At 50.2% G+C, this 10,989-nt stretch overlaps 1 protein-coding gene across 1 annotated transcript; it reads right to left on the bottom strand.

The window, feature by feature from the left end:
• Nucleotides 1-2,446: 2,446 nt before the first annotated feature.
• Nucleotides 2,447-6,132, bottom strand: LOC122369995 (sushi, von Willebrand factor type A, EGF and pentraxin domain-containing protein 1-like). Its single transcript, XM_043345209.1, has 8 exons — nt 6,110-6,132; nt 5,806-5,965; nt 5,282-5,422; nt 5,050-5,118; nt 4,649-4,792; nt 4,197-4,397; nt 3,075-3,314; nt 2,447-2,681 (listed from the first exon to the last, which is right to left on the bottom strand). The coding sequence occupies exons 2-7, from the start codon at nt 5,939-5,941 to the stop codon at nt 3,079-3,081; spliced, it is 927 nt and encodes a 308-aa protein (XP_043201144.1). The 5' UTR covers nt 5,942-5,965; nt 6,110-6,132; the 3' UTR covers nt 2,447-2,681; nt 3,075-3,078.
• Nucleotides 6,133-10,989: the final 4,857 nt, after the last annotated feature.

The following is a 10,989-nucleotide window of genomic DNA, read 5'->3' as shown; positions in this document are numbered from 1 at the left end:
CATAAGGCATTTTAGGCTCGCCCCCCCAACTTGAAAATCGTTCCCGGGCCCCTGCAAGTTGATTCTATTCGACAATTTGCATTTGTGTGTTGCTCCTCGACCTTTCAAGCACTGTTACGATTGCACACAAGAATGGTATATGTGTGCTTTGGATCATTAACTATTTTTGGCGTGACGTGTGGATTGATTTATTTCTTACATATGCACGCATTTTGAGTGTATGCATAATCTTCTCGCAAATGCTCATCTGGATGCAGTGGCGGCGGAAGGTAATTTTGGATGGGGGTGCAAAGTTTTCTCAAGGGGCCCCTCTGGAAGTTTTGGGCCCCCTTCAGTTTTTTTTAGTGATTTTTATTGACTATTTATGAAAAACGAAGAGTTTGGAAAACTCTCCCCATACACACAAGTTCTGTAAAAGGTTTGAAATTGCAGTGTACCTACCTACCTGTCTCAAATAATGAAAGCAAAAAGAAGCAAATGCAGCTAGTTTTTATCGGCTAATCTTTTAGTCTAGCCACCACCCACAGCGTCTCAAACCACTTTTTCTGGATCCGCAGTGGACCATTGAGGGCCCTACGAGACCGTTCCAAGAAGACCGTGTTTAGAAGCCCCTTGGAAACCGACCACATAGAGACTCCTCCAGAAAACTACATGACTCCCCAGACTGAATGAGCCCTCCGATCAGGGTCAGTCCCTTGAAAGTTGCTGAAAGGTTTCAGAAGGCAGTATAGGCTCGAAAGTCTTTTGAGGGCTCTCAGAAACCGGCATCGGACCCCAAAAAAAGCCTGTATATGGAGGCCCTCCAAAGCCGGGATGGAGGCCACAGGAGCCGATGTTTAGCCTAAAGAGCTGGTATGGAGGACTGAATAGAGGAAAGGGGTCTCAGTGGGGCCTTCAGGGGCAAACGTTTGAGCCCCAAAAGTATGTGTGGGGTCTTAGAGGCAGGTAGACCCCTGGGGTATGCACGGGGTCCCAGTAGCTCGCGTGTGAGCCCTAACCTAATATTCGGCTGGCAGCTACTAGAACCAGCATGGGGATTCTTAGAAGCCGCTTAGACCCACATTTCATGGGTCATGAGTCCCAAGAGTCGATGTAGGGGCCATAAAAGCCGGTGTAGGGCCCATGGCCCCATAAGTTCTGACATTGAGACTCTCAGAGGTCGGCGACGGGGCACCAAGAGCAGATAAAGTGCCTCAACAAGCCGACATGGGGCCTGAGAATCAGTGTGGAATTCCAGGAGCCTGCGTGAGCTCTCGGAAACCTTCGTATTTCGTAAGGTCCACAAAGGTCGATGGATCATCTGAATCTGAACTCTGCGGGGCCCTCAGAAGCCAGCATGTCTCCTGGCACCTGCCTGCGTTGAGTTGAGACCCTCCGAGGCCCTCGTAGGGTTCTTCAGAGGCCAGCGTTTGCCCTTGAAACCTTCGTTAGGCCCTAGAAGCCGTCAAGAGGGCCCTCAGAGGTCAGCATGGCCCCTGGAGCCTGCCTCCGTCGAGGCCCTCAGAGGCCGTCGTGGGACCCTCAGACGCCAGGCAGTGTGGGCCTTTGGAGCTTGCGCTGGGTCTTAGAGACCATCGTGAGGGCCCAGAGAGGTCGTCGTCAGAGCCCTCAGCCCCTCAGGGACCGTCCTGGGGTTCTCAGAAGTTGTTGTGAGGGCCTTTAGATGCCTTCGAGAGGATCACCAGAGGTCGTCATGAGGGTCTTTGGCCATATTGAGGGTCTTTATGGGTCGTCTGAAGCCAAATGGACCATCAGACTTGATTTGGGTCTAGGGCCGTCACAAGGGCCCTCAGAGACCGTCGTAGAGGCCCTCAGAGACCAGTGGGGCCCCTGGAGTCCTGTAGGACCCTCAGCGGTCGTCCTGAGGGCCCTTAGTGGTCGTTATAGGGCCCCAGGGGACAGAGTTCGTCGTGAGAGCCCTCAGAGATCATCGTAAGGGCCCTCAGAGGCCGTCATAGGGGCCCTCAGAGGCCAGCGTGGCCGCTGGAGTCTCCTTGGGGCCCTGGAGTCTCTGTGGGACCCTCAGCGGTCGTCATGAGGGCCCTTAGTGACCGTTATAGGGCCCCAGGGGACAAAGCCCTCAAGTGGGAGCCCTCAGAGATCGTCATAAAAGGGCCCTCTGAGGCCATCGTGGGGCCCTCAGATACCGCGTGGAGCACCAAACGCGGCTCGGGACACTTCTAGCCGGTGTGGGGGCCCCAAAGACTAGCATGGGGCGTTCCTGACCATAATTGGACATCCCGGATGATTCCACATCAGTGTTCGTTTCCCGATCACTGGTTTTCAGGAGAAATGTATTGGATGGTGCGACGGGCCCCTTGAACGGATTTTGGGGGTGCAAAAAGATATGTTTGCACCTCCATGTTTTTCGATGGGGGTGCAGCTGCACCCCCTGCACCCCCTATTCCGCCGCCACTGTCTGGATGCGTCACACAGGCCACTGTCATCATGATCAAAATGTATATTTACACATGTAAGCAATGCTATTCGCATATTGCACATATTTACACATACGACACAAGGAATGTACATCACAAAATGATAATGGCACTTAGCAAAAGTATCCTCCCCACATCACGAAAAGTTGTCTCCTCCGTAGTTTTTGACCAGGTTCTTCTTCGTTCGGTTGAAGCTCGGTGCTAGTAAAACTGGCTTTTCCGTTGGCCGCACACGGCAGCAGGCTGCAAAACAAGCACACCGTTATTATAATAGCACTGCAAGCTGATGTCTTTGCTCGAATTTAGACATTGCTTGCATTTTTAATTGCTTATCATCGATTCACTGACACATGTTTCATACAATTTCTGATTTCACTATGGGCGGCTTGCTTGAAAATATCGAGTGGCATTCTGAAATCTGGAGCATGGACTGCGCCGCAAAGCCGTAATGTAATGCGGTACAGTCTACCTATCGCTTTGGAGAATGAGTAAAGTATGCTAAGGTAAGGATTCACGACAGAATGCATTTTAAGGATTTGCACTGGGGCCAATGCTTTTCCGCTAGCAAAAGAATAAGGAAGTCTCCTTTTTTTTGAATATCCGAACCATCAAGACCCTGACCCACTTCAAACTCACCAGGTCAGTATCCATGTGAGAGGGTAGCCACGGGCTGGGCGCACGACGGCACGTCGTCCGGCTGCCACGTGCCGTCCTCGTGGCACGTGGCCAAGAGGAAGCTGGCTCCCGACGGAAACACCATCCCCGTGGCGGCGCACGTGTAGAGCGACAGAGCCCCGATGGTCAGGTTTCCGTCAAAGTGTTGTAGGACTCCGTCCGGTGCCGCCGGGGGAGGGGAGGAGCATTCCGTCGGTGGGGCTGGAAATGCACAGATATGACGTCAGTGGTGGAAACAGCGGTCAGCGGAGTAGTGGTGAAAACAGCAGAGCATTCTGTCGGTGGGGCTGGAAGTACAGTCTGTCTTAAAAGTACCGCGCAAAGGGACGGTGGATCCATCGAGCCTGAGTGAGCAAGGGCCTGCTAAATTTGGGTCACCGAAGCAATTGGCATCCTTGTCCATTCCCTAGGTCAATTGGTCGGTGACTTTTAAATTAAAACGGGCCCTTTCTCGGTCAGGCTTGATGGATCCACCGTCACTTTGCGCGGTACTTTTAAGACAGACTGTACACAGATACATATGACGTCAATGGTGGAAACAGAGCATTTCGTTGGTGGGGCTGGAAGTACACAGATATGACGTCAGTGGTGGAAACAGCAGGGCATTCCGTCGGTGGGGCTGGAATACACATATATGACGTCAGTGGTGGAAACAGAACATTCCGTCGGTGAAGCTGGAACTACACAGATATGACGTCAGTGGTGGAAACAGCGGAGCAGGCAATGTGACAATTACAATGTGACATTCCGTCGTACAATGTGACAATTGTGACAAACAACTTTTCTTCGCTAATTATCACATATCACAAAGGGTGCATTTCTGCGGGCATTTTATCTTACACATGCCATTCTCAAGGTCGGCAATCGTTCCGTCGTTGATTCTGCTGTTCCATTGCGTTATTTGTTATTGTCACCGCACGGCCTTTATTGCTTCCCGCTATTTATTTATGGAATTTCTCCGTATACCACCTCACCTACGACACGCTCTGGCAGTGTCTCCGGTTATGTGTCTCAATACCTCACCTACGACACACTCTGGCAGTGTCTCCGGTTATATGTCTCACTAGTGTCTCAATGCCTCACCTGTGACACACTCTGGCAGTGTCTCGGGTCTCCACAAACCGTCCTCGCCACAGCGGGCTGCTGTGATGGCCCGGCCGTCTCCAAAGGTGCCCGAGGTACACACGTAGAATACCAGCGCCCCGATGAACCGGTCTCCTCCGTCCGAAACCAGGACGTCGGCCGGCGCCGACGGCGGCTCCGACACACACACCGTGGGGGGCGCTGTAAGGGGGAGGGGTCAGGTCACGGATGGTCCATCAGGCATAGCGTACAAATCTGCTTCATTTCGAGAAAAAAAAATGAGCCAAATGACATCTAATGTCTGGAAATGGATGATCATTGACCAGTCCTTGTTTTTTTGCCTCACAAACCCCGGTGTGAGGCTTGAGCATAAAACATGAAAACATGCTCAAAGGTGTAGAAATGGAAGCTGACAACTTTTCCCACGTCATGACCTTGGTTATTTGACATACCTGGTACGCAGTTTGGGATGACGGCCGGGGACCAGGTGCCTCTGACGTCACAGGTCGCGGTCACCATGACCTCCGGGATGCCTTCAAAGACCAGGCCCGGCTGACAGATGAACTGGATCTCGGTCCCCACCGCACTGCCGCTGCCTGAGGACATATGAAGGGGTCACGTGAGGTCATATGAACTGGACCTCGGTCCCCACCGCACTGCCGCTGCCTGGGGACATATTAAGGGGTCAAGTGAGGTCATGTGTTCTAAAAAAGGAATGAATTAGTCGATAAAGCTCTCTCATACAATTCAGTGCTCAGAATGGATTCCTTGGGTCCAGTTTAAATGGGAAGGATGTTTCGAGTTATCATCCACATTTGTAAGTAATGTGAGCTCTGGCCTACTGGTATTTTACCTGGTATGGGTGCTGTGATGACGGCCCCTCCGGCCGGTACCGCAGGTGGCGCCACCGGACAGCGGTCCACTGAAACGGGAATAACACCTCAGTACACTGATGTGCATGCCTCCGTTCAACATCATGATCGGAGTCTTAAAGCAGAGTCAGCAATTCCAAAATCAGAGATCACAATCCCATTCTTACCAAGACAGCAAACAGACCACACTGTCCACTGTCCAGCGAATCTTACCGAGACAGCAGGTGCCGGTGCCTGCCGGCCTCTTGGGACAGCGGGCGCCCTGTGTGCCATTGAAGGCCCGACACGCGGACGAGGCCACGCAGTAGCCCGTGAACCCAGACGGGTCTCGGCACGCCTCAGCTTTGGAGAGAGCTGAAATACACGGAAAGGAATGAGTCGGGACATGACGCAGAGAGCGTTGAAAACGGACAGAAACGGGAGGGTGAGCCTTAGAGAGCGCTGATAATGGGCTTATTGGGGTCACGAGATGACTCAAAGAGCGCTGAAAGCGGACTTAAAGAGGTTAGAACGTGATTCAGAGAATGCTGAAAACCGGCAGATGTGGGTCATGAGGCAGCTCCGCTGTTTTTCGTGGAAACTCTCAAACATGCTCTCATTTGTGTGCTCTACACCGCACACAATGAGCACATTGACACACTATATTACTATGTTACTGACGGCGGAAGACCACAGTTTGTTCACCTGGATTGTAGTCGCAACTCGCAATGTTGTAGGTTTCATTTGCCTTAACTTACCCTGGTTGGTGAATTTCCGCGGCGGGCTGATGTTGAAGTTTACAAACGACCTTCCGTCCGTGTCCGGATAGGTCGTGTCGTGAGGCAGGGACGAGCTCAGGCCCAGCAGAGCCGTCAGGTAAACGAAGATCCGCATCTTGGAGATGTGTGGTTCGCTTATCTGTAAAAATATAAAGGTTCAGCTAACTACAAAGCTGAGTACATATAAATGAATGAATTGAAATAAAATGCCTTCTGCATACGCTGTGGCCCAATTGTCCCCATCTCTAACTCTGTACCACCTCGCCGCTCCTTGTCTCCTTACCTGCTCTCGTCCAGCGTCGGAACGCGAATGGCCTCCTCCCGGCTCCTCCTCCCTGTCGTTGGGTTGGACGGTGCCCCGGGGCAGTGCCTGAGGGCACAGCTGAGGGGTGACGAGGACCAGATGGGGTCACGGATTAAGGTCACCAGTATACTGTCCCGTGGAAGGAAACCAGGACCTATTTTGGTCAGCAGCAGCCGGACAGGATCTTTAAAAACAGCCGTAAACGTGCGCTAAAAGGGCTTAGATCGGGGTAGATTTGTCATTTGGGTCGTGTTTTCAGACCCGTGGGAACAGCGCAGCTCCAATCCATTTTGTAAAAGCTGATTACAGATGCGTTATCAGGAAAATTGACGCTACTTGATGTCGCCGTTCATGTCTTCTATCGTTGCATCTAGTTTGCTTTTGAAGCTCATCTGTCGGCTTCTGTTGCTCAGGACCAGTGGGCTGTAGGTATGAGGTATTCCGCTGCGTTTGGCGCTGGGTTGGCCCACCATAGTCTGTTTGTTCGCTCGAATAGGGGACGGTCTCGTTGACACGCCAATTCGAGACGGTGATACCAACATCTGCAGCCTCACCTCAGTCCTTACACTGGCAGAAAGTCGAGGCGTATACGCTGCATTGCATGCGCCTTGTAAGTCGAGAATCGCTACTACCATACCACCGTCAGAATTCCATTGCGTTTGGCACTACACGAACTACTGACACTAGATGCCGTGTTTTTAGGTAGGAAGTTGAGCGAGCTGAGCGGGCATTCTTCACGACCAGTCCACCCACAGAAGTCACCGGTGCCGCTGGTCTCAAATTCGTGGAAGGCACGCTCTCGTTTGGAGGGTATTGGGGAGGCATGTCCGGTCCTGACCGAGCAATCACCGGCCGGATAAACCGTCTGCAACGCCGTGGACAAATTTATTCTGGAATGAGCAAACTTCGTATGTTATTTGTGGTTGGTTGACACTGCCGTTTCCAAAGTTCCTCGTGTTTTATTTTTCATTCAGGTATTGCTGATATCTGTAGCATAATTCAGTTCTGATTCATTGCAATGTTTGGTATCCCCGCACAGCAATCAGTCCGGATTTTTAGCTGCTTTGAATTCGTATCCATTCACTCTTGTTTACCGTAACTGGCTGGAATATTTGTCGCGCCTTGCCCGAATCCGTTCCTGTTCAAACTGAACTTTGCAGCGCGCCACTCCCTAACCTGAGCGATAGCACCCCCCCCCCCCCCCCCTCCGCTCTCTCTCCCCCCCCGCCATGGGTGCCGATTTACCGGGTGGCAACAGCACGATAAGATTTGCCGTTTGATGGTTGGATCAAAACAGTCTGCGGTCGCCTAAGTTTGATAGCTATATCGTGTGGGGACGTCGGGACTTTGGATGTTTGAGAAACAGTCTGCAGCGGGACTGAGGGTTTATGAATGCAATAGAGATTAGATGATTTATGGTAATTTATATGATCTTTGTAATTTGTTAGGAGCAAAGTAAATATTTTATGTGATTTCATCGAACGCTGTACCCGTCTAGTGTCCACTAAGCGCCTGTTAGATGACAGCTGACAAGCGGTAGGTGGGTCTCAAAACATCCTCAGAATAATAATAAGAAAGATTGGCTCCGTATAAGGATCCCTGAGATCGCAGAGATCCCAATAAGAAAAGCATTACTATAATTGGTTGATTAGGCTGTGTTATATAACAATGGCCAATGGGTCGCGTTGTGGAGTTATGAAAATATTTCCATATGCAACAACAAAACACTCCTCGATTTACGGGAGGAACTAGGACATCAAAAAGCATTGCTAGCTCTCGTCTTTTTTAGCTAACAAATGTCATCAGCCAGGCCACAGTGGACGGAACTACTGACTCCAGCGCCAGCGTTTTCCGATATGGACGGAAGCTGTCACCGAACCCCCGGTGCTCACGGTGCATTATAGCGTTCATTCCAACGTCTCCTGTGTCCTCCGGGGTTTCCCGGATCGGGATTGGGACCGGGTGCTACGGCGATGACCTGAGTCGAATGACACTGGTACTGTCGACAGGTCGGTACACGGGCCTTCAAGCATTGAGTGGTTGGAGTGGAAGTTGAAGTTTAATATAAGTGAGCGGTCTATTCAGCGCTCACATCGAGCCGGACTAGGAAATGCGGTCAATAGTGATGTGAGGAAGCAGGTTCGGCAGCCGTGTGTTGGTCTAGCCTGTTTTTAAACATGCCGTAGATGCAGCCTCCACCACCTCTCTTGGCAGTCTGTTCCGGTCCTTCACTACTCTGTTCTACTCTGTTGGCTGGTTGCTAATATCACAATAGTCGCTCAGTATTGATTAATACGACTATAGGTGGTTACGAACATTGCCCAAGTGTGTGCACGAAACCTCTTCTCATTTCTCCTTCTTCTTACTCATCGGCTGACCAGCCGCTGGAGGGGAAGGGGGAGAGGAAAGGACTGTGTTGGGACTCATTGTTTTTTTTTTATGTCGAGCGAGGAGTTGCCGTCTACTGCTGGCCATCAATACCTAGTCTGTTTCTGCTTCTCTCCGGCCTTTCTCTGCTATGATTTTTATACAGTTTTTTAACTCTTTTTCCGTTGAGTTTTTGATCATAAGTTGAATTGACCAATGAGTTACATGATATGCATATTTTTAAGATTCCTAAACTAAAAAAAAAAAACAGAACTTTTGATGCATCAGTAGGATAGCTGCTTAGCTGACAGTTGCGCAGGCTGACAGACTTTTTGTTTCGATGTACTGTTTGTGCACTTTACCTCTATTTCGAGTGTTGGTATGTGCCGTGTGGGCTTTTCTCCGTCTCATCGATAAGCCTGTTTTTAGTCCCATTAACGCTACGTCGGAAACAGAAGAAGACAAGTGGCTCAGGCATGCCGTTTATCGATGACTGAAGTTGGTCAGTGGTTTCCTGTTTCTGAAAAGAACTACTTGTCGCTGTTTGAATACGATTCGAAGCCGATAAGGAATTGGAGGCACGCTTACAGTCATCAGTGAAATGAGATGGCCACAGGCCACGTGTACGATATCGACAGAATATGCTCATTGTTCATCTTGGCATCATCTTACATAGGGCATCACTTTTTTTGTACCGGGATGCCTGATATCATTTTACACCGTAACACATTTAGAGCCATGTTTTTAACGGGCATCATCAGGGCGTAAGTGCCGGAAGTTCCTTTGCTTTTACAATCAATTGTATAGTGAACTGGATTGGATACATTTACGCGTGCAGGTGCTTGCTCTCAGTGATCTCGAAGTGATCAATACCTACCGAATACTGCCTTTATGAAAGTAAAGTCGACTTTCCAACTGGTTTCATACTGCTGGTGAATTGGTGCACGAACTATTGCACGGTGCCACTGTATGCGAATACCATTCTCTAGAACTCCCATCCTCTCCTAATAATCCCTCTGTAAACCACACACCCCTCGACACACATTCGGGGGACAAATCCTGGCTCCATGCAGGTGAGGCGGCTCATCCACTCGCACACTGTCTTCTATCAGAGCTCACTATCTGGGACTGTGTCAATAACTGCCGCACACTGGCTAAGAGGGATAAGGCTGAGCCCAGGTCGTGAGGCAGACGGACGGACAGATGGACAGATGGACAGACTCACATATTCCCAGACAGACAGATGGATGGACGGGCAGACGGGCGGAAAGACGGACAGATGGATGGAAAGACGGACAGATGGATGGAAAGACGGGCAGAGGGACAGATGGCCTTGATGAATATATGAATGAATGGCCACGAACCTTCAAATGGTCAGACAGACAGAAGGAGGGACTGATAAACGGACAGGCCAACCAGACGTATTGGACAGACCTACAATCACCCAGGGAATGAGTCCTATAGTCACATGCGTCGATCAATATTTTAATTGCGTATTGATCTTAACTTGTCTCGTTAATATTGGAGAAGGCAACGTCTTTTCAATGTTTTTAAATGCACGAATATTATTTTACAGTTGATTGTGATTTCTCGTAAGCTCGTACTGCGTGCGACAGCGATGCTTTAGACAAGACACTAGACAACCAAGGCCGTCTCCGGGTCAGTAATATACAGTGAATGGTACGGCAGATAGCCATGCGCTCGCTGGCTATCAGACAACTATGCTTCGATTGGAGCGGATCGGAGATAGGTGGAACACTTAGGAGGATTACTGAGGGCGATGAGATTCCTGAATTAGGCACCCGCCACGTGACAGAGGTCAAATTGTTTGATACCGAAAATTGTCAGCAATATATTTGTTACGTGAAGACAATTTCACTGTCCAGTTTGTCGAGCATGAAATTGGCATTCGTTGGCATTACTGATCTACCAAACGTTGAGTTTCCAAATGAGGTCTTTTACCTTTCCACAGCTTTGCGATATTTATTTTTGTAAGTGCTAGTTTCGTGATGTCTCAACAAATAGCTACGCTGGATATTTTCTCATAACATGCATTGCAAGAAGAAACGACTGCGCATGGGGGATTGAGGCGTCTTGTCCTACTTTCCCCATCCCCCGTGCTGCGTGTTATCGGACTTCGCTGCTTATCCTAGTGTGTCCAAACACCACTACGTAATCCAATAGTGGCTGGCAATGATTGTTCATTGACTTTTCGTGCAGCAAAGTGTCCCTTTGTCGTCCATGTGCCCTGATAACGACACCGCCGCCCGTCAAGGCCATATCCGTCTGCAATGGCCGCTTAGTTACCACACGCGGGAACACCACACAAACCTACCGAAGCTGTTGAAAATACAATCCATCTCCTACCTGTGCACCGTCACCGATTTCTCATTCAATCGGCAGCTTCCTCCCCGCCCTGCCCCCTAAGTGAGGGAGCCGAGGAGGGGGAGAGGGGGGGTCTGAGCTCAGTTGCCGCGGTGTCAGCCCGGGCA

This window comes from Amphibalanus amphitrite, unplaced genomic scaffold (genome assembly GCF_019059575.1).
Source record: "Amphibalanus amphitrite isolate SeventyFive unplaced genomic scaffold, NRLGWU_Aamphi_draft 001088F_arrow, whole genome shotgun sequence".
In the NCBI taxonomy this organism is placed as follows: Eukaryota; Metazoa; Arthropoda; class Thecostraca; order Balanomorpha; family Balanidae; genus Amphibalanus; species Amphibalanus amphitrite.
The sequence above is the reverse complement of the archived record's forward strand: the minus strand, read 5'-3'. Positions and strand labels throughout refer to the sequence as shown.

Coding starts and splice junctions, on each gene's coding strand:
- LOC122369995 (XM_043345209.1), bottom strand. CDS start 5,941: ATGCGGATCTTCGTTTACCTGACGGCTCTGCTGGGCCTGAGCTCGTCC. Junction 5,119..5,281: donor CACCGGCACCTGCTGTCTCG/GTAAGATTCGCT, acceptor TTCCCGTTTCAG/TGGACCGCTGTCCGGTGGCG. Junction 3,315..4,196: donor ACTGCCAGAGTGTGTCACAG/GTGAGGCATTGA, acceptor GTGCATTTCCAG/CCCCACCGACGGAATGCTCC.